This window comes from Anolis sagrei, chromosome 2, assembly GCF_037176765.1.
Source record: "Anolis sagrei isolate rAnoSag1 chromosome 2, rAnoSag1.mat, whole genome shotgun sequence".
Taxonomy (NCBI): Eukaryota; Metazoa; Chordata; class Lepidosauria; order Squamata; family Dactyloidae; genus Anolis; species Anolis sagrei.
In genome coordinates, this window is record NC_090022.1 from 281,535,850 (window position 1) to 281,558,939 (window position 23,090).

Consider the following 23,090-nt stretch of genomic DNA (forward strand, 5'->3'; position numbering starts at 1 on the left):
GGGGGGAGCTTGGCCGATCATTAAAGGCCATATGTTCACCTATGGAGGGAATTGAAATGTATGTGGGGTCATTATAATGTTGATTTCAACTTGAAAAACCCCATTGGGGAGTCCACGCACTCTAGCTGGAGGAGAGCTGAGAAATTCTTCTTTCCCCATTCCAGTTTTGTTGCAATCTGGCTTAAATATGGCAACTTTTTTAACGTGTTATAAAGTTTTTGGAGCAAGGAGATATTTTAGAGTTTTCCCCTTCCTACCCAGTGATTGTCCTTCCTTACCCTCCTGTCCGTTTCCACTACTTTCCTTTTGATGCTCTACCAGTCAGTGTTGCAGGGGGGTTTTTTTGGGGGGCGGGGGGAGGGAATTTCCTTCATCCTCAGTCCCAAAGAGTTATTAAAATATGGACACCAAAACCTATCCAAATGCCATCATCTGTTGTAAAGATGCATTTAAAAACAGAAAGGTGTTTTGTATCATCATTACAAACGTAGTATATATCTGGAAAACAAAACATAGTACCAGACTTTTATAAACATTTCCCTGGGAGTATGAGTCATTATGAGGAAATTATTCAGTAGATTCTTTAACTGTTTACAGGCCACAAGCCTTCAGCAAAAAAAGAAGACTATGTAGTCAAATGCTGGATGTGATGTGAAAGTCATTATGAATTTAACTTCTATACTGCTCTGTTATTATGTTCTAAATATAAAAGGTCTGAATTGATGTTGTGCTTATGCTTTGAACGTAATTTAATAATCACTCATGATGACCATACCAACCCCTAAATACTTTTATTGAAATTAGCATATTCAGATTCTCAAAACGATATCTGGAATAGCCACCTATCATTTAATAGAAAATCCACCTTCAGTGATGCCAGGCTAGACAAGAAATAATGGGATTGATTAATACTTGAGCTCTATGGAAGCAGAAGGGGATGGATATTTCCCCCCTCTTAATTCCTGCTGAATCCTCCTTTTCTGGAGGATTATGAGATCTTAACATCATGAGATCCTACATGATGTTAGGCATTGCAGGAGAGCGGGGTTGCTTCCTTTCTCAAATGATTAGCCTCTATTACATGTCTGTTTACACAGCAAATATAGTCTCCCAACAAGTTAGATGCCAGAAATCTGTACTTTCAGTGGAGAGAACAACATTGATTTTTATAGTATATGAAAATCAAGCTGGAATTTGGGGAAACCCTCTATTAGAAACCAGACACTGCAAGAGGAGAGATGTCGAGACTTGCTCCTCTTCCATAAAAAAACAAGATTCCCGTAGTTAGAACCCATATGTCAGGAAGCAGGATTTAACCTAGCAATTTCCCTGACATACTAACTCTCTTATTTACAAAGTTTGTTTTTTTTTAATTTTCATATGAAGCATTCAAATATGTGATCCTTTATCTGTAATCTGAACTGGTGCCTCTCAGGCACAGGTTTACCACTTCCTCTTTTGTGGCAAGTAGGTGACGATTTTAGCTACATTTTGCGTGTTGTTTGTAAGTGTGACACACTACTTTCTGTATAATATTGTATATAGACACCATTATTTATATAAATATATCATTTATGTTGAAAACATTTTTAAAAATGCCTTGTTGTAATATGAGAAGTGCAATAATAGGAAATAGATTGTACATTTTCCAAATGTTGCTTTGCCCTGTTTATGTAAATCGGTATCTCTGTTTTAAAAAAGAGTCCTTCCCGTCACCCTGTTTTTAGTAATTTTTGAAAATAAACTTGATGCTTCTACAGATATTTGTATGTGTTGAGTCATATATGTTTTGCATATACTACTAAAGCAACTAAAATGATAAAGGGTCTGGAGAACAAGCCCTATGAGGAGCGGCTTAAGGAGCTGGGCATGTTTAGCATGAAGAAGAGAAGGCTGAGAGGGGATATGATAGCCATGTATAAATATGTGAGAGGAAGCCACAGGGAGGAGGGAGCAAGCTTGTTTTCTGCTTCCCTGGAGACTAGGACGCGGTACAATGGCTTCAAACTACAAGAGAGGAGATTCCATCTGAACATGAGGAAGAACTTCCTGACTGTGAGAGCCGTTCAGCAGTGGAACTCTCTGCCCCGGAGTGTGGTGGAGGCTCCTTCTTTGGAATCTTTTAAACAGAGGCTGGATGGCCATCTGTCAGGGGTGATTTGAATGCAATATTCCTGCTTCTTGGCAGGGGGTTGGACTGGATGGCCCAGGAGGTCTCTTCCAGCTCTTTGATTCTATGATTCTATGATTCTACTAAAGTTTCTACGAAGTCTTCACTTTGTAGACTGATGGCTACGAGCCAGAACACTCAAAGCCATAAGGTTTCTGAGAGTTATTGCTGAGAAAAGTAATTTCCATCATAACAAAATTTATTTCCTTGGGACTTTGGTGGGCCTCAATAAGAGTATTTTGCTCAAGTTGCAAATATACAAAAGTACAAAAAGTAAAGCAAAAATTCTCATTCACCTCACAAATAAGCAACAAAACAACTCTACAGAAAATATTAACTCTCACCAAATATGTGATTTGGGAAAGCAAGATCACATGCAAAACATAGAACCATCTTCCAAAAAGTATAAAATAATAAAACACATTTTAAGAAATGAAAAAGCCCAGACCATTTAACCTCTTCTTCCAAAGGCTTATATAATAGGAGGAAACCTGATAATGGAATAATTTATTATCATGCAGATTTTTTTTCCATGTTAGGAGTGACTTGAGAAACTGGTATAAGAGAATTGGCTGTCTGCAAGGATGTTACTCAGGGGATGCCCAGATGTTTGATATTTTACCATCCTGTGGGAGGCTTCTCTCATGTCCCATCAAGTAGCATTGAAGCATGGCAACACTTGTATATTACTGTTTTTCCTAGATTGTAAGACATACTTTCCCCCATATAAACATCTCTAAAAATTGGGTGCATCTTAGAATTGCAGGTGCTTTTTAATATATATGAATAGCTTTTTTATGTTGATGAAATTGAAATTACTGTTCATTTTACAATCAGTGTCAATATATTTATTTGGCTTCAAATAAATTCATGGGAATTGGAATAATTTAGTTAATTTGCATTTTTATGGGCTAGAGACCCCATAGTTACTCAGAATGGGGTCTCTAGCTGGTATTTTGGAACTTCAGAGATTTTGTATTATTTTTACAGGAAGATGCAGTCTTCTATGGATGGCTCCACAGAGGGCATCCAGCTGTGTTGATCTGGAGTGCAGATGTTGCCTTTTTATGGATCTGATAGCTTTCAATAACAGATGTTTTGATGGAAGGTGGTATCAAGATGGTACAATGGTTCAGTGTTAATAGACCCTAGATATCAAGAACACTTCATTTTTATAGCTGTGAGCTGGTTATGCGTTAGGAATACTGATCCAGTTTCAACTATCTATATTTGAATGCATGAATTATAACAGACTCTGGCTGTTTTCTAATATCACATTTTAATAATGTAAGTAAAAGAGATTATCAAAGAGCTGTTACACGTCTTTCTCATGCAAGAATTTATTTTGTATCTTGAGGTGCTGAGGAAAAGGTTACAGGAGGACAGATAAGACATTCACTACAAGATTTCAGTATGAGTAACAGAGTGAAATAATTAGAGTAGATACATTTGTGTCACCTCAAAAGAGGAAATGGGTGGCCAGAAAATAAAGCAAACAATAACACAACTTTGCATAAAGTTTGTACATGTTAATGTATATACGTATCTACCCAGCCCAGTTGAGTCACAATGTTTTGCTGCTTGAGGCAAAGGAAAAGGTGATTTCACACATACAAACACACCATTCAAAGAATCAAACTGGACCATGAACTGAATTTTACTTCAGCATTGTCCTCCACCAAGTCTGAGCTGACTATTGTATGAAATACAAGGCAAGCTGCGTGTTCCTACCACAACTGGGAAAAACTCGAGGTTCTTGAGGACCTGCCAGGGGATTGTTATGGCCTCCCACAATTGCTTCCTAAGGCATTTCTCTCATACTGTCCAATGGTTGAAACAGCTCTGGCACACTTCAAATATAGTACAGCCCATTACAGTGTGCAAGTCCAGACCAGGCATCATATGCGCATACTGTCTGTTAATGAGCTAGACTCCCGCTCTTCCTTCTTGAGGTTCCTTTATCTTTGAAGTAGACTGAAATTATATAGGCTGCCAACATGGTTCAATTGTCACATGTTCAGACTCCAGGAGACCAGGGTGCAAATCTTCACATAGCCACGAAAACCCACCAGGTTAGCTTAGACAACTTACACACTCTCATCCTCAGAGGAAAGCAATGGCAAATCCCTTCTGAACAAATTGTGACAAAATTGTGAGGGACTGCCTCACCCCCTACCAACCCCAGAGATCCCTCCATTCTGAGGACCAAGATCTATTGGAAATTCCCAGTGTTAAGACCTTGCGTCTAACAGCAACCAGACGCAGAGCTTTTACAGCAGTGGCACCATCACTCTGGAATACTCTGCCACCTGAAGTCCATGCCTTGCGGGACTTATCAGCTTTCCGCAGGGCATGTAAGACATACCTGTTTCGACAGGCCTTTGGTTTTTAATATTGCCGTTTTTAAATTGTTTTAAATTGTTTTTAAATTGTGTTAGATTTTAGCCATTCTTGTAAGCCACTCTGAACCCCAGGGGAGTGGCAGCATATAAGTTCGAATAATAAATAAATAAATAAATAAATATCCCATGATAGACTCACCTTACAGTCTCTATAAGTGGGAAAAAAACTTGAAGGCATAAATACAAGGGGAGGCTAGTCTAATGATCTTCCTGGACTTTTTAGCAATGTTTTTGTACCATTGTCCAGTGCTGTCATATGGAAATAGAGAACACCGTTCTACTGTGATGTCAACTTCTACCTGCAGAGCTGGCTCCAGAGAGTACCATTAAAGGATTCTCAGTCAGTCTCATGATCATTAAGCTGTGGGGCGCCATGTTGTTTCCCATGCTTCCCATGTTGTTCACCTGTGTAAGTAGAGGTGGTCATAACGAGTAAGAAGGTGAGCTGCTGCCATGCTGGGTCAGTCATAAAGTGGTTTAGGACAAGAGTGGGATTTTGCCAGCTCTACTTCTTGTTATCAGAGTCATCTGAGGCTGTGCAAATATTGGATCAGTTCCTGAATGCTGTAATGGGCTGGATGAGAACCAGTAAACAAGCTGAACCCCAAAAAGATGGAGACTGTGTGGAGTGGTGATTCTCAAGTCCATAAATTGAGCAATTCTCTTTTAAACACAACTTCTCCTGGACAACACAGCCACCGTAGTCCATATTCTGGTAACTTTTCAATTACCTTATTGTAATGTGTGTTGGAGAAAAACTCTGAGTGTGCCTTGGACCACAAGAAGATCAAACCAGTGCATACTCCAGGAAATAATGGCCGACTGCTCACTGGAGGGAAGGATATTAGAGACAAAGATGAAGTACTTTGGTCATAATGAGAAGACAGGAAAGCTTGGAGAGGATAATGATGATGGGGAAAAAGGAAGGAAGAGGGGCCGACCAAGGGCAAGATGGATGGGCGTTTTCCTTGAAGTGATTGGCTTGACCTTGAAGGAGCTGGTGGTAGCAACTGCCAACTGGGAGCTCTGGCATGGGCTGATCCATGAAGTCATGAAGCGTCGGAAGTGACTGAATGAATAAACAACAAATGTGCTCTATGTGGGGTTGCAGATTCTTAATGATCTCCTTTCCTCAGCAGCCCTTTCAGTCCCCTAAAAGGGCATCAATGGGAATTTGGAAGGAGTGGTGAATGAAGTCACCTGAGAGGGCATCCCCTGAATATCATGTTGAGGCACTTTCCATAAGTACAGCCCTTCTGTCCACATGAGGCAGATTCTGGGTCTTCTGAGAGGGGCAGGAGGCGGTTTGCAAGGATTCTTGCGAGGATTTTCCCAGCGGAGGTTAGAAGGGAGATACCTCGATAGTTTCCGCAGTCTGTTCTTTCCCCTTTTTTGAAGAGGGTGATGATGGTGGCATCCTTGAAGTCTGCTGGGATTTTCTCGGTCACCCACACTTTTTCTATGAGCTGGTGGAGTTGGTGTGTCAGCTCAGGTCCTCCCTCTTTGAAGATTTCAGCAGGGATCCCATCTGGTCCGCTGGCTTTGTTATTCTTCTGCTGGCTGATGGCATTGCTGACTTCTTCCAAACTAGGCGGTGCTGCAAGCTCATCCCTGGTTTGTTGTTGCGGGATTTGTGAGAGGACCTCTTCGGCCACATTGGAGCTGCGGTTCAGGAGGCTTTGGTAGTGTTCTTTCCAACGTAGTGCAATTGAGTTTTGGTCCTTCAGGAGTTTGGTTCCATCTGATGAGCGTAGAGGCTGTATGCCATGGTTTCTTGGTCCGTAGATGGCCTTTGTGGCTTTGAAAAATCCCTGAGCATTAAAAAATCCCTCTCAGAAGACACCCTCCCAGAATCCCAGAACGGCTTCCGCCCCTCCAGAGGAACCGTGGACATGATCTTCACCGCACGACAGCTCCAAGAAAAATGCAGGGAACAAAACCAACCTCTGTACATGGCATTCATCGACCTTGCCAAGGCATTCGACACAGTGAATCGCAGCGCTCTCTGGACCATCCTCCACAAAATCGGGTGCCCTAACAAATTTGTGAACATCCTGCGGCTCCTCCACGATGACATGATGGCAACAGTCTTGGACAGCAATGGCTCCCAAAGTGACCCATTTAAGGTGGAATCGGGTGTCAAGCAGGGATGTGTTATTGCCCCAACCCTATTCTCCATCTTCATCGCAATGATACTTCACCTTGTTGATGAGAAGCTTCCCACCGGAGTGGAAATCATCTATCGGACAGATGGCAAGCTGTTTAACCTCAGCAGACTGAAAGCCAAAACCAAAGTTACAACAACATCTGTTATAGAACTCCAGTATGCTGATGACAATGTCGTCTGTGCGCATACAGAAGAAGATCTACAAGCCACTCTAAACACCTTCGCAGAAGCATACACGAAGCTTGGCCTGTCACTGAACATTGAGAAAACCAAAGTGCTCTTCCAGCAGTCACCAGCCAACTCCTCCCCAATGCCAGAGATACAGCTTAATGGTGTAACATTAGAAAATGTTGACCATTTCCGCTACCTTGGCAGCCACCTCTCCACCAAAGTCAACATCGACGCTGAAATACAACACCGCCTGAGCTCCGCAAGTGCAGCATTTTCCCGAATGAAGCAGAGAGTGTTTGAGGACCGGGACATCCGTAGGGAGACCAAGGTGCTTGTCTATAAAGCTATTGTCCTCCCAACCCTGCTATACGCCTGTGAGACGTGGACTGTCTACAGACGTCACATGCAACTCCTGGAACGATTCCATCAGCGCTGCCTCCGGAAAATCCTGCAAATCTCCTGGGAAGACAAGCGGACAAACGTCAGTGTGCTGGAAGAAGCAAAGGCCACCAGCATTGAAGCGATGGTCCTCCAACATCAACTCCGCTGGGCTGGCCACGTTGTCCGGATGCCTGACCACCGTCTCCCAAAGCAGTTGCTCTACTCTGAACTTAAGAAGGGAAAACGGAATGTTGGTGGACAGGAAAAGAGATTTAAAGATGGGCTCAAAGCCAACCTTAAAAACTGTGGCATAGACACTGAGAACTGGGAAGCCCTGGCCCTTGAGCGCTCCAGCTGGAGGTCAGCTGTGACCAGCAGTGCTGCAGAATTCGAGGAGGCACGAGTGGAGGGTGAAAGAGAGAAACGTGCTAGGAGGAAGGCACGTCAAGCCAACCCCGACCGGGACCGCCTTCCACCTGGAAACCAATGCCCTCACTGTGGAAGAAGATGCAGAGCAAGAATAGGGCTCCACAGCCACTTACGGACCCACAAGAACATTGGAGGACCATCATACTCGGAAAACGAGGGATCGCCTAAGAGGAAGAGAGAGATTCTGGGTCCAATCCATTATTAGCAGGATCACAGAGCCTAGAAAATTTAGTTTTTAGATTGCATCCCAGAAAATTGTCTATGTATAAATTTTGAAAATTACGATAATATTTCAGGGTTGATACAGATTTTCTCAGATTGGGATTACAAATTGCAAACGCTGATTTGGAAGGGCAACTATGAAGGAAGTAGAGAAGGTTTTCAAGTATCATGGAATATCGGCTTCCAGATCATTCATGCAATTGTATATCTGATTTCTATATATGGTTGTAAAACCTGAACAATGTAGAAGGGTGAATCAATTCGTTTGAAATGTGGAAAGCACCAGGAAGACAACAATAAATGTGTCTAACCTAAACTATTCCCAGGAGCCAGAATAACTGAACTCAAACTATTTTACTTTTGACATATAATGAATTGACATGACTCATTGGAAAAGCTATATACTTGGCAAAATGGAAAATAGTAAGAAAAGTGGAATACTTCATAACAGGTGGATTGACTCAATTCAGGAAACTGAATTGAACAGAACAAGACGTCTTGGAGGTTTCTCATTCAGAGCTCATAAATCAAAGCTGACCTGAGTCTGGATTTAAAGTGACAGTTTGAGGAGGCTCTTTGGGAAGCCAGAGAAGTTACCTTTTAAGGAATAATATACCATTTCCCTGTGTACAGAAATCTTAAGGTCTGAGCTCACCAAACTAAATGCTTATTCAAAGGTCTAAAATTCCTAGGGCAGCCAAATGTGTTTAACGAGGGAGAAAGTAGCACACCATTTCCTGGTCTGGTGTTTACCTCAGGGAGGTGCCACACCTATTGAGTGATCATCATGCCCCTGATATCAGTACCCTATTATGGCAGTTGGATACCATTTAAAGTATTACACCCTCAAAATCCTTGGATCTGTAGTTTGGTAGGTCTCTGCTAGATAGCACTAGTATGATAGTTCAGAGACGTATACAAGTACTCTTGAGAATTGTAAATGCCCCACTAAACTACAAATCCTATGATTCTGTAGTCAGGGCAATTCAAATTATATGAAATTGTTATAACTATAATCAGAAGAAAGAACTGGCAAAAACCTTTGAAATTCATGGAGTTGCCATAAGTTGACAGGTGACTTAGGCGATCCCTCGTAGTCCGAGGATGATGGTCCTCCAAGTGTAGTGTCCTGGCGGTGGGTCCGTAGGTGACTGTGGAGCCCTATTCTTGATCTGTATCAAGACAGGTGACTTGAAGGCACATATATACCAGATATGTGAGATGAAACAGCTATTTCCAGAAGTAAATAGCTATTTAAGATGATAGAGCGCAATATTTGTGCACTCCAAAATACTGTAGAGCTGCCACATCCATGGTGGGATTCCCTGATTGGCAAGAGAGGCAGAGGGTTCAAACAAAGTAATGTCTGCTACATTATGCAAGACTTCGAATTATAATTGATATGAAAGTAGACTCCTCAGCCCAACTATCCATACATACATTCAGGAAAGATTGCACCACCTCAGAGGAAAATGAAACTAGAGACCTCATCCCACAGATTCTGGACTCCATTTCCAAGCACTTCGGAAATGGAGTCCCATGAGAATCCCATGCACTTCGGAAATGGAGTCCCATGAGAGACCATCACATGATACTTCCGGCGGGACTCTGTGAGATTCCTTTTCTGCAGCACATGGTAACAGAGCCCAGATTATGTTTTGAGAAGTCAGGAACTACCAGACTCCAAATGGAGGAAAGAGGGGGAAAGATGTACCTCAACTGAGAAAGAACGTGGGATGACTGGCCACTCCAGAAGAGAGACCTTGGAGTAAGGGAACAGAGTAATGGTTTCCTCTGCTTTTTTTCCTGCCCATGGGATGAGGTTTTAGGTTGTTTTTTGCAGATGAATCTGGATATCAAATATGTTAATTAATGCAACGTGCATCAATGGGCAATGACACAACAAAGCACAACTCCTGAAATGACTGTGGCCATTCCACAGTGAACAAAAATGTTCAGTAATGATAAAGGTTTCCCCTTGACATTAGGTCTAGTCATGTCCGACTCTGGGGGGTGGTGCTCATCTCCATTTCTAAAATGAAGAGCTGGCATTGTCTGTTGACGCCTCCAAGGTCATGTGGCCGGCATGACTGTATGGAGTGCTATTAACCATTCAATCATTCCCCTAAAAAGAACTTTTGGATGCATAAAACAGCATTTGGCCTGTGTCCAAAATGTATGACTATAGTTAAAAGGACAAAGGTTCTGCTTTTGGATTCATCTTTCCTTCAACGTAGAAGGATCAAACTGAAGAAGCCAGGGCATTACTCTTGTGTTGATCCATAAAAGTGACTCTTTTCTTTATTACCCACATGTTATCAGAATTGGAATAAACAAGATGAGATGCTACTACCATGACAACTGGGTATATTTGTGCTACTTGCTAAGGAAGGTTTTTGAAAAACCACCTTTCAAAAAATCTGCCAAAATGTCCACACCTTGTTTGTCTCCACCTTGACAAAATAAAATCATTTCTGATCAGCTTCATGCTTCTGTCTGCACCTCAGTCGCTGTAGAAAGCACGTTACCGGGGTCATAATAAACAGGAAAGTATGCCAGGGAGGCAATGAAGCTGACTCACTCAGAGCAGTTTCATGAGACACAAGGAAACAGGTTTTTCTGGTTTGATCTGCCTTTACAATAGTCATAATACGGTCAATGACAGTACTGCTGTTTAAATATCAGAGTAAAACTGAAAAACTCCTGTATGCCTTCAACTTTAGAATTGCTAACAGTCAGGGGAAAGGGTAGCAATATACTGACCTCTTTCTTTTTTAAATTTTGAAGGGATTGCTAAACAAGTGAAGAAAAAGCATTGGCTTAAAAAATTAATTGGCTTTTTTAAAAAAATGCTATTGTTCTCAGGTGGCTAGGTAGTTTTTCATGCTGAATTCCATCCCAAGAGGTTAGTTTTATTTATTTATTTATTTAAAACATTTATATTCTGCCCTTCTCACCCCACAGGAGACTCAGGGCAGAGCACAACATATATACGGCAAACATTCAATGCCAGGACATAAAACCATAAATATATACAAACATTAAAATCACTTATATTCACATTAAAAGTTGCTTTAAAACCATCTCAGGACACCATTTCGCCTCATTGCACTGCCCCAAAGGCTTGGTCCCACCGCCAGGTCTTCATCCTTCTGAAGGTCAGGAGGGAGGGGGCCGATCTAATATTGCCAAAAAGGGAATGCCATAATTGGGAGGCAATCACTGAGAAGGCCCTGTCTCTCATCCCCACCAAATGCGACTGTGTTGGTGGCGGGACTGAGAGCAGGGCCTCCCCAGAAGATCTTAGTTTCTGCAGTGGTTTGTAAAGGGAGATGCGTTCAGACCGGTAAACTGGCCTGGGGCCATTTAGGGCTTTATAGGCCAAAGCCAGCACTTTGAATTGTGCCCAGTAGCAAACGGGCAGTCAGTGGAGCTTTGAGTCCAGCCTATCTTCGATACAGCATTTCTCTCTATGAAACAGCACAGGTACTAAGATCTGCCCAGGGAGGCCTTCGTCTGGATCCTGCCTCCGTCTCAAGTGTGGTTGGTGGGGACGAGAGAGAGGGCCGGTGACCCCCCCCCCCCGGCTTTGGAAGGCCCTCCCGAGGAACATTCAGCTAGCCCCCACTCTCCATGCCTTCCATATACAATTGAAAACATGGCTTTTAGACAAGCCTTTGACCATGTTTAGAAATTTGAGGACCTAGAGATTATGTCACCTTTATGAAACTGATATTGATTGCAGTTTGTTTTGTTCTGCAACTATTGCTGCATTTTACTGATCTTAACTGGGGAGGGGGGGGGTTATGATGTTTATATTTTTTTTACTTCTGTGTTATTGTCTTTCTATTTTTTGTATTTTGCGTGTTTGCACCTTGAGTGCTTGTGAGCCACCCTGAGTCCTTCCTGGAGATGATGATGGGGTATAAATGACATTATTATTATTATTATTATTATTATTATTATTATTACTACTACTACTACTACTACTATTATGACACAACACAGAGTATGACACAGCAAACAAGATATATATGCTATATTATTATTATTATTATTATTATTATTATTATTATTATTATCCTGCACCTCTTTTTTGCAAGGGTTTTGCCAGGAAGTTCAATAGCTGTCAGATGGCATCAGGGTTAAGATTTGAGCCCTGATCCAAACAGCCAGTGATTGGCCAGTGCCGTGTGTCCCCAAAGCTACCTTACACCACTGACTGTCCGTCTTTACCACCCTCTTGGGAAGCGCCTTCCTTTTCCCTCCCCAGCCTCTACGTAAATATGACGGGAAACTTATATTCTTGCCTGACTAAGCAGGCACACGCCTCACCTGATCTGTTGTGCTCACTGTGGCCAGATACATTCTGTTTCTGTTTTAGTTACAACAATTGGCCTACATACTGTTGGTTAATTCCATCTAACGTAGACATGGAATCAATTTTTGAACAATGAATCTACTCTTTAGAAAATCTGAATCACTGTAGCTGGAACTAAAAAAAAAAAACCAAAAAAAACCCAAACCAAAACAAAACCAATGCAAATTATTTATCCTTTTAAATAAGCCTGTCTTCCTTTGTTTCCTTTTTAATGTCAGATTTCTCTCTCTTGTTTGGCTAAGGTACATGTGCATCGGAGTAACAGCAGTCATGAGATGCAGCTTTATTTCTCACCCTGAAATTCAAAAAGAAGGAATTAAAGTGATATATAGAGCTAATAGCCCATGTTGAGTGCTGGTCCTCTTTCCCATCACACTTCTGGTTGCCAAATTCCTTAGGTTGCTATTATTTGGTTGGATAAAATCTTTTTGATCTTTTTGGTGAGAAAGGACTATCGCAACTTCTGCACCACTTGTGTCTCTTGAAATCCCTTGCTCCCTTTGAGTTTAGCTGTAATTCCCCAGTTTCTGGAGGAGAAATCCATCTTTCTGACAAAAAGACTTTGTGTTAGGGCAATTTATAATGCTGATTGTATTAGTTAGATGCATCTCTTGTTTTCAAGACCCATTGGCTTTGCAAAAGACCAGTTCCTATAATGTTTTGAGATCAATTGGACTGTATTTTTGGAATCTCTCTGGGAGAGATTCCAAAATGTATTACTTGCATCACCATTCAAATGACTGGTTGAATAATTCCTTCTCCTGCCTCCTGCAGCTGGTCAAGTGTGAGGTTCCTCTCTCTACCTATGGGGCCACCCATTGCTGTTATAACAGATATTGTCAGCCCCTCTTCTTTTTTCTGTCCATCTTCGTTTTTATTCTTGGGTTGTCGCAAATGTGGAAATCCTCCCTCTCCAGATCTACCCAGTGGTTGAACATCAGCACAGCTAGTAAAGGAGTTGGCAAGCACAAATATCAAAAATCAAAAGTGTACTACTACTACTTGATCAGAAGAAAACTTTCTCCCATTTATTCCTTTAATCTAGAGCAAGAAGTATTTCCTTTCTAGGAGGTTTACTGGACCAGGTCTTCCCATGATCCTTTAAGTGCTTATCTGTGGACCTCCAGGTGCTTGGGCCTCCAACACCAATTTGTTCAATGGTCAGGAATCCTGGGAACTGAAGTGCAAAACACCTAGAGGGCCACAGGTTGAAGAGGCCTGTTTTAGACCCTGGGTGGAAGTCATGGAGCCCTCTAAATTCTGGACTACACCTCCCAGGATTGCTTTCTATGCTCACCAGGAATCCTGGAGTTTGAAGCTGGAAGGCTGTATGAACTGTAGGGTTGTGCATTCAGGGTTAACCCTGACCCGTTTTATGTACCAGCTTTTGGTGGGTGCCCCGACCAATTTTTTGGGACATTTGACGGGTAAAAGAAAAAGATGAGGTTTGGAGGTTCCTTGAAGTTCTATGCTATCAGGAGGGCACCACCAATTGTTATGCTACATTTCACCCTAGCAATCCTAATCCCACCCCTTTTAAACATGGGAAAGAAGGACCTGGTGAGTCAGATTTTATCATCTCCCCTTTTCTCTTTCTTATGTGTGCTTAGAATGGGTTTCAGGGAGCAGCTATTGTTTACCTTGCCTGTTATGGGTAGGATTGGCTAGAATAAAATCCCACTTAAACTTTATTTCATTGTTTGTTGCAGGTAGCCTGCTGCAACCTGACACCTAGTATGTGTTTCTCTGACCATCTTTTGCTCTCCTTTCAGTAACTTTGCTGCTAAAAATCTTCCAGCTATCAAGATGTCAAGAGTTTTGTAGAAGTGAATTTCTGTCAGAAGCATTGTGGAGATATGCCTATGTATATTATCATTTTTTTGCAAGAGGAAATATACGTGTCCACAGGGTCCAATTCCACATAAATTATACTCAAGTTTTATCTCCTTTCTTTTTGTGAACACAACTTTATTAAGTTAGTGAGGTGACCCTACAAAAAAAGTGGAACTACAATGAATGCAGTCTGACACCACTTTTAACTGCCATGGCTCAATGCTATAGAATCATGAGAGCTGTCGTTTTGTGAGGCACCAGCACTCTTTTGCAGAGAGGGATAAAACCCTTGTGAAACTATAACTCCTGTTACTCTATAACATTGAGCCCTGGCAGTTAAACTGATGTTGAACTGCATTCACTCTACAGGGATGCATCCTGAGACATTTGCCAGTCCTCTTCTCGCCACAGCTTCCTCCCCAGTTTCGATTTCTCTTTCTGTAACTCTGCAGTTCCCCAGAAACCCAAATTGTGCCAGTTTCGCTTCATCATAGGCTGCATTGACATTGCAGAATCAATGCAACGTTATACTCTTTTAACTGCCCAGGCTTCATGGGAGTTACAGCTTATAAAAAGCAAAGGTTTTCAAGGTTTTTAACTCAGAAAACTACAGATCCCAGGATTGCATAGCCTTGAGCCGTGGCAGTTGAAAGGGGATCAAATTACGCTGACTCTACAGTGTCCGTTCAACATATGATGAAACGAAAGTAGCTTTAGATCAGGAAGGGAGGGCAGAGCAGGACGACAAAGGCAGCAACAAAATGATGCAATAGAGGGTTTCCTGCCCATTTCCTCCCAAAAAACCCAAGTTACCTCAGAGAGAAAGGGGAAGGTATAATGTTGGGCCCGAGGGAGCTGCAGCCAAACAAGTTGATGATCCTCACCAGTTGCTGGATTTTATGTTATGTATCTGTCTTGCAGACTGGGGGTTGTGTGTGCGTTCTTCCGGATTTTTGTATTTATATAGCTGGGGTGTGTGTGTGCATGAGCACGCATACACACACATACACACACGTGTTCTGGCTTCCTGTACAAAAGTCCCTTCAGCTATCAAGATGAGAAGGGGAAAGGGGGGGAGAATGGGTGGGTTGTGTCTGTCAGAAGCATTGTTGAAATATGCTTATACATATTATCTTTTTTTTTTTGCAAGAGAAAATGCGCATGTCTCCACGTCATCCAATAAATTATACTCCAGAGTTTTATCTCTTTTCTTTTTGTGAACACATCAACTTTATTAACTTAGTGAGGTGGCACTACAAAAAAAAGCAAAATGACACACAACGCATGTAAGACAAATACATAATGTATGGCAATCCTTGTAAAAAGTAACATAAGAAATCTGTTTCTGAACAGCATGCACACAAACTGGAACTTTTATGGCAATAGCCCTTAAACACTTTGAACAAGTTTCTGCTGTAAACAATCTTCCTGACATAAACACGTACACCTGGCAAAATAACATACTGTGTCCTACCCCAACATCCATGCATTATACAGTGGAAAAAATAATAACCATTAACAAATGGAAATATAAATAAACATAACAGTATTTGCTTCAAATGACACTTTCTAATTCCACAGGTATTGTTTTGTCTAAACATGTTGGCCAGAATTTGGCAATGTGCCCTTGAAAAAAACCCAATGCCAGCATGTCAAATACTTTGCAATGATGGTTCAGGTAACCAAAATGATGTAGGAACACAAGGGCTCACTTCTTGGTGACTTCAACATGTTTGGTTATTTAGCCGTGTGAATGCAAAATTTGGCTGGCTTTAAAATATAGTTGCATTAACTTTTGCATTTCAGTTGACAGGAAAAAAAATTGTGCTTTAGCCAATCAATTAAGATTAATGTACCTTCTGTCAGAGAGAAAATACATTTAAGACTTCCATAGAATAAATAATGACGTTTATTTAAATTGAAAATCTTTATTAGACACTTTGTTCTGAATAATAAGAACAAAGTATCTAATAGCTGCATTTGAATGCGGTCTGCTGGTATGTTTTTTATAACTAGAACAATTAACGGAAAACCTATGTGCAAAAGAGAACCTAATGCTAACTAGTGGCTTGAATGCCAGTGTAAATCCTCTCCAGGTTTCACCACCTTGGACATCTCTTTAAAGTTCAGACTGAAACCCAGAGCAGAGTCACTGCCCAAATGATATAGAAGACACCAGCCATCCCTTGTCTGTGCTTCTGATCACAACCTGTTTTCTAGACTGGTTACTTCATCACACTAGAGAATGAATCCACTTTAATTCGGGTTGCTGCCTCCTGCAGAATTCTGGGGTTTGTAGTTGAGTGAGGCTGTTAAAGGCTCCTCCCTAAACTACAAACACCAGAATTCTGAAGGAGGCAGCAACCTGAATCAAAGTGATTTCTTCTCTAGTGTGATGAAGTGACCAGTGGGACAAAGTTCCCTGTTTTAAATCTTCCCTTTTGCAAAGGGACAGTAACATTCCATCCTGCTGAAATACTTTGAAAAACACAGCTGTTCTCCTAGTGTAAAAAAGGAATATAGTTTTCCTTCGAGAGACTGTAACTTTTGACTTGCTCCCTTCTCTCTAAAACCTACCCCAATTCAGCTACTTGTAACACTGCTGTCTGTTATATATGTATATGAATTATTTTCTGATATCTGATACCAATACTGAACAATTCATTTTGTAACGCTCAGAATGCTTTGAGCATCCTTTGACATCACTTTGTAGACTGATCTGATGCAGACTTTCCTGAATGCTTTGAACATTCACCTGGAATATTTTAATGGTAGTTTATCATCTGAGAATAAACCATTACAGTACAATGTAACTTCCTACCCATATGGCATATATGTTGGCACTATAGGTGTAGCCTCACCCCTGACATTTAATGCCATTGCAGATTAATGCATTTAACTTGTAGCAACATCCAGTCATTCAATAAAACCATCTAACAACCAAACCATTCCTTGTTCCAAATGTTAAGTATTAGGCAAGGTGGAGGAACTGATTTTCATTCTAACAGTAGTCTACAGTAAACTGTTTTTTCGCTGTTTGCTATGCATGAAATTCCATAAAGCTTCCAAGTGGCACAGCAGCTGAGTGCATGGATTCCAGAACTCCAGCAATGAGAACGCTGAACCAAGGATGATCACCACTCCCAGATTCCTTCATTTTCCATTGCTCTTCACAGTTCACCACCATTGCTAAACAGCAAATTCCAGTTATCTCCATTCATTAGCAAACTTTCTGAAGGATTATCTGAAGAAATTATGTATCAGGAGCCTTCCTTGGCAACAGGAAACAGGCAGCGGAAAGGCCCGGGGAAGCATTCCACTTCTAACATCTTGCAGAATATGTAAAAATCAGATCTTCACAAAGATTCATTTCTTTCTCTCCTTCTTCCTCATTTTCCTTTACTTTCATTCACTCTCCTCTTCCCGGACAGAAAATCTTGGAAATCATATTTAGGATCATCTGCCGGAGGTTCCACTTATCTCCGATCATTCTCAGTTGCAATGCACATTCTGCCACCACCTCGGATTCTGTGAATAAAACAAATAGAAACACACAATTGGTCATTGATACCAAAAACTAGAGCTATGTAATTTTATAAATTTGTTTCACAATCTGCCTTTCTTCCAGCCTTGTATCCTATGGCTGCTTACCACAAATTGAAATAAAGTACGGCTAAAAAAGAGCCAAAGTACTATAGCCATTTGAGTGTCGGATTGCGACTCCAGAGACCAAGGTTTGAATCCCTGCTCAGCCACGGAAACAGGGATTCCACACTCTCTCAACCTCAGAAGAATGCTAAGGCAATCCTCTTCTGTAGAAATCTTACCAAGGAACCATATTGATAGGTTTTCTTTAAGGTTGCTATAAGTCAGAAGGCACACAACAAGAAACAGCTAAAATATTGCCCATGACTCTCTAGATCAGGCATAGGCAAACTTCGGCCCTCCAGGTGTTTTGGAGTTCAACTCCCACTATTCCTAACAGCCAGTAGGTTGTTAGGACCATGTATGCTTTCAAATAAAAACAGAACATACTGAACACAATTTTTTGAGAAACTGCAAGTCACTTCTGGTGTGAGAGAACTGGCTATCTGCAAGGACGGTGCCCAGGTGATGCCTGGATTTTTTAAAAAGTGTTTTACCATCCTTGTGGGAGGCTTCTTTCATGGCCCTGCATGGGGAACTGGAGCTGATGGATTTGAACCTTCAACCGGTCAGTCTTCAGTCCTGTCGGCATGAAAGGTTTAACTCATTGTGCCACTGGGAGCTCCACTGAACACAATAAAATCATCTGATTTTCATCTTGCTTAAAATGTCAACCTATGTCCCTACATGCAATTGGCGTTTCTGTTAAGGTGGGCTACTGAATTTGTTTCAATGGATCTTATGGAGACTTTTTTCAGACTATCACTCCCAGAATCCTACAACCACCGAACTTGATCAAAGATCTAGGATCCTATGTTTTTAATCTGTTTTAATTGTATTCATATGCTTTTATCTGTTTTTATTGCTCTATTTGTTTATGTGTTGTTGATATTTGTAATGTGGCACTGAATTTTGCCAAATCTTTAAGATGCTCGGGATAGGAAGAGCAGGATAGAAATATAGTAAATAAATAAGGATTCTGAAGTCCCTCCTCCAGTTTGAAAGAAAAGGGCTTCACAAGCTGCTTCTTCCATTGATGTGAGAAAAAACCCCTCTCCAACAGAGCTGCGGAAACCCCCCAAAGCTGCCTCCTAGGAGTTTTTCCAACAGAGACAAACTAAATCCATCCCAACAGACAAATCCAATGGATGGCATTCACTTCCTGGGATGAAGTTCGTATCTGATCATTGTGATAGCCTAACACAACCACAACATTTTATTTAAATCTGCTCCAGAGCAGCTTACAACAATGTGAATAATACAACATAAACAATAATAAAACAAATAACCAATTCAACAAAAATGATCAACAAATCAATAAAAGTGAACCAAAACATATTAAATTAACACATATAATCCATAAATAAACAGGGATTATATATATATATATATATATATATATATATATATATATATATATATATGTGTGTGTGTGTGTGTGTGTGTGTGTGTGTGTGTGTGTGTGTGTATATATATAACTATACACACACACACACATACACACACACACTAAAAAACCTCAGCCACTGCTCTGGTTGATGGAACCAATGAAGTCCAGTTAAAATTTAATTCTATTTAAATAATCTAATAAGACGTCTGATCTTCAACTAGAAGATCTGAACACCAACAAAAGGGACACAAAATTGACGTAAATTGGGTTGCTATCTATAATTTCAAAATGTGAAAAAAGGGAAAGGAGCAGGGGAAGGAGAAATGATGGAGAGGAGAAGAAAAGCAGTGATGGGAAGGAGACAAAGAGGAAGCAGACTTGGTTGAAAAGATAAAAGGGATCCCGTCAATTGCTGTCGTTGTGCGCCATTTGTTTCAGGCTAAATGGATACCATTTACCAGCTGCATGCGCCAGAGCAACAACAGATTGAGGCCCCATCTACAATGCCATAGAAAATCCAGATTATCTGCTTTGAGCTGATTATATGGCAGTGTAGACTCAGGGCCCTTCTACACTGCTATATACTGGTAATTTGTTTATTTATTTATTTACATCATTTGTAGCCCAGATTATCTGCTTTGAGCTGGATTAAATGACAGTGTAGACTCAGGGCCCTTCCACACAGTCATATAAACCAGAATATCAAGGCAAATAATCCTCAATATCTGCTTTGAACATGGTTATATGAGTCCACACTCATATAACCCCTCCACACAAATGAATAAAATCCCTGATTATCTGCTTTGAACTGGGGTATATGGCAGTGTGGACTCAGATAACTCAGTTCAAAGCATATATTGTGGGTTATTCTGCCTTGATATTCTGGGTTATATGGCTGTGTGGAGGGCCCTCAGATCCCATCTACACTGTTGTATAAAATCTAGATTATCTGCTTTGAACTGGATTATATGGCAGTGTAGACTCAGGTCTCTTCTACCCTGCCGTATAATCCAGGTTATCAAAGCAGATAATCCACATTATCTGCTTTGAACTGGATTATATGAGTCTATACTGTCATATAATCCAGTTCAAAGCAGATAATCTGGATTTTATATGCCAGTGTAGAAGGGGCTTCTTATAATCCAGTTCAAAACAGATAATGTGGATCATCAGCGTTTATAGTCTGGATTATATGTCAATGCAGACCCAGCCTTAAACTACCTCTAGAGAAGGTAAGATTTTGGATAAATGACTAGGAGAAGATAGGGTTACTGAGTTGCTTTGCGTTTTCCAGGCTGTATGGTCATGTTCCAGAAGCATTCTCTCCTGACGTTTCACCCACATCTATGGCAGGCATCCTCAGGAGTTGTGAGGGCTATTATTAAGGAAATTAGACAATGGAGTAGTGGATAATATATGAGGGGAAAAATTGAGCATCAGACATGGGTCAAGTCAGGTCATTTCTGCTTTCTAGCTCCCTTATGAAGGTGTTGTCTTGGCATGATTTATTTATTGCCTTTCTCCTTGGCGGAGAGAGTATGACTCAGCCACAACTCCACGTGGTAACAACAACAACAACAGCTAGAGAATTGTTGAAGAGAGACCCCCTGTGTAGTGGGCGAGCTCAGGACAAACACCAGAGATGGGCAAAGTTTTAACAATTGCTGGGTTGTATGGCCATGTTCCAGAAGCATTCTCTCCTGACGTTTCACCCACATCTATGGCAAGCATCCTCAGGGGTTATGAGGGCTATTACTAAGGAAATTAGACAATGGAATAGAGGATAGCCATCCCAAGTCCCCTTTGGGAAGATGGTGGTGGGGTGTAAATAATAATAATAATAATAATAATAATAATAAGGCCTCATGCTAGTTGACCCAAGTCCCCTTTGGAGAGATGGCGGTGGGGGATAAATTATTATTATTATTATTATTATTATTATTATTATTATTATTAGACCTCATGTTAGTTGTCCCAAGTCCCCTTTGGGGGAATGGTGATGGGGTATAAATAATAATAATAATAATAATAATTATTATTATTATTATTATTATTATTATTATTGTTAGTCCTCATGCTAGCCTTCCCAAGTCCCCTTTGGGGAGATGGTGGTGGGGTATTAATAACAATAACAATAACAATAATAATAATAATTATTATTATTATTGACACAAAAGCACAGTATGTCACAGCAAACGAGATCTATATGCTGGATTTCATATCACAAAATCACTAGTTGAACACTTCCCAAGCATCTAGGACTGTGTATTATTATTATTATTATTATTATTATTATTATTATTAGGCCTCTTGTTAGCCATCCCAAGTCCCCTTTGGGGAGATGGTGGTGTATAAATTATTATTATTATTATTATTATTAGGACTTATGTTAGCCGTTTCAAGTCCCCTTTGGGGAGATGGTGGTAGGGTATAAATAACAATAATAATAATAATAATAACTATTATTATTATTATTAGGCCTTATGTTAGCCGTTCCAGGTCCCCTTTGGGGAGATGTTGGTGGGGTATAAATAAATAAATATATTATTATTATTATTATTATTATTATTATTAATTAGGCCTTATGTTAGCAGTTCCAAGTCCCCTTTGGGAAGATATTGGTGGGGTATAAATCAATAAATATATTATTATTATTATTATTATTATTATTAATTAGGCCTTATGTTAGCAGTTCCAAGTTCCCTTTGGGAAGATGTTGGTGGGGTATAAATAAATAAATAATAATAATAATAATAATTATTATTATTATTATTATTAGGATTTATGTTATGTTCCAAGTCCCCTTTGGGGAGATGTTGGTGGGGTATAAATAAATAATAATAATTATTATTACTATTACTAAAACTATTATTATTATACAGCCCGGAAAACTCACAGCAACCCAACAGCCAGAGAATTGTAAAAGAGAGAGACCCCAGTGCAGTGGGAGAGCTCAGGACAAGCAGCAGAGATGGGGAAATAGGGGAGAAGGCTCCTTTGCCCTTCTAGGGGACCGACTAGATGACATCTGGGGATCCCCTTCTGTGTTTGCGAGGCTCCCTTAACCCCAGAACCTATTGAGTCGATGCCCCAGAAGGGTAGGGAAGCCCTCTCCCCAATCCCCCCAATCCCAGGAGTTCCCCTTTTGGGCCTTTCTCACAAGGACAGCACAACAACATCACCCGAAGGGAATCAAGGGAGGAGGGGAGTTTCGCCCTTACCTGTCCGCGTGGAGGAGGCAGAGGTAGGGAGCGCGCCTTTGCGCAGAGTTTTTCCCGGCATCATCTCGCTTTGGTCCCTTCTGTGGGTCCTGGTCTGCCGCCGGCTTCGAGAGAGAGGAGGAGGAATGGCTGGTCTCCTTTGGCTCCTCTGGCCCAGCTCTGCTTCCTTCTCGCTCGCCTTCCCAACTCGTTTTGCCCGCTTCTCTGCCGGGCGCGCCAAGGCAAAGCAAGTGCCGGGGGATTTCCCAGTGACGTCAACGAGGAATCCCCGCCCCCTCGGGTGGCCCGCCGCCCAATCAGAAGCCGGGTTCTCCTGGGCAAGTGGGGGCAAGTTGCCGGCCGGCTGGAGGAGGAGGAGGAGACCTGAAAATCCCCAGCTGATCCAATTATCCATCCATACACTGCAGAATGAATGTACCAGGGTTGAATGAAAAGTAATGCCTCCACCTTCGTTACTTGGGTTTGGATAGGAATCTCTATCTATCTATCTATCTATCTATCTATCTATCTATTTTTCTATCTATCTATCTATCTATCTATCATCTCTCTCTCTATCTATCTATTTTTCTATCTATCTATCTATCTATCTATCTTTCTATCTATCTATCTATCTATCTTTCTATCTTTCTCTTTCTATCTATCTATCTATCTTTCTATCTATCTTTCTATCTATCTATC

At 41.0% G+C, this 23,090-nt stretch overlaps 1 protein-coding gene across 1 annotated transcript; it reads right to left on the bottom strand.

Moving 5' to 3' along the window:
• Positions 1–15,366: 15,366 nt before the first annotated feature.
• On the bottom strand, positions 15,367–22,636 carry PMAIP1 (phorbol-12-myristate-13-acetate-induced protein 1). The gene is made up of 2 exons (XM_060761347.2): positions 22,413–22,636; positions 15,367–17,684 (listed from the first exon to the last, which is right to left on the bottom strand). The coding sequence occupies exons 1-2, from the start codon at positions 22,474–22,476 to the stop codon at positions 17,566–17,568; spliced, it is 183 nt and encodes a 60-aa protein (XP_060617330.1). The 5' UTR covers positions 22,477–22,636; the 3' UTR covers positions 15,367–17,565.
• Between the last annotated feature and the right edge of the window lie 454 nt (positions 22,637–23,090).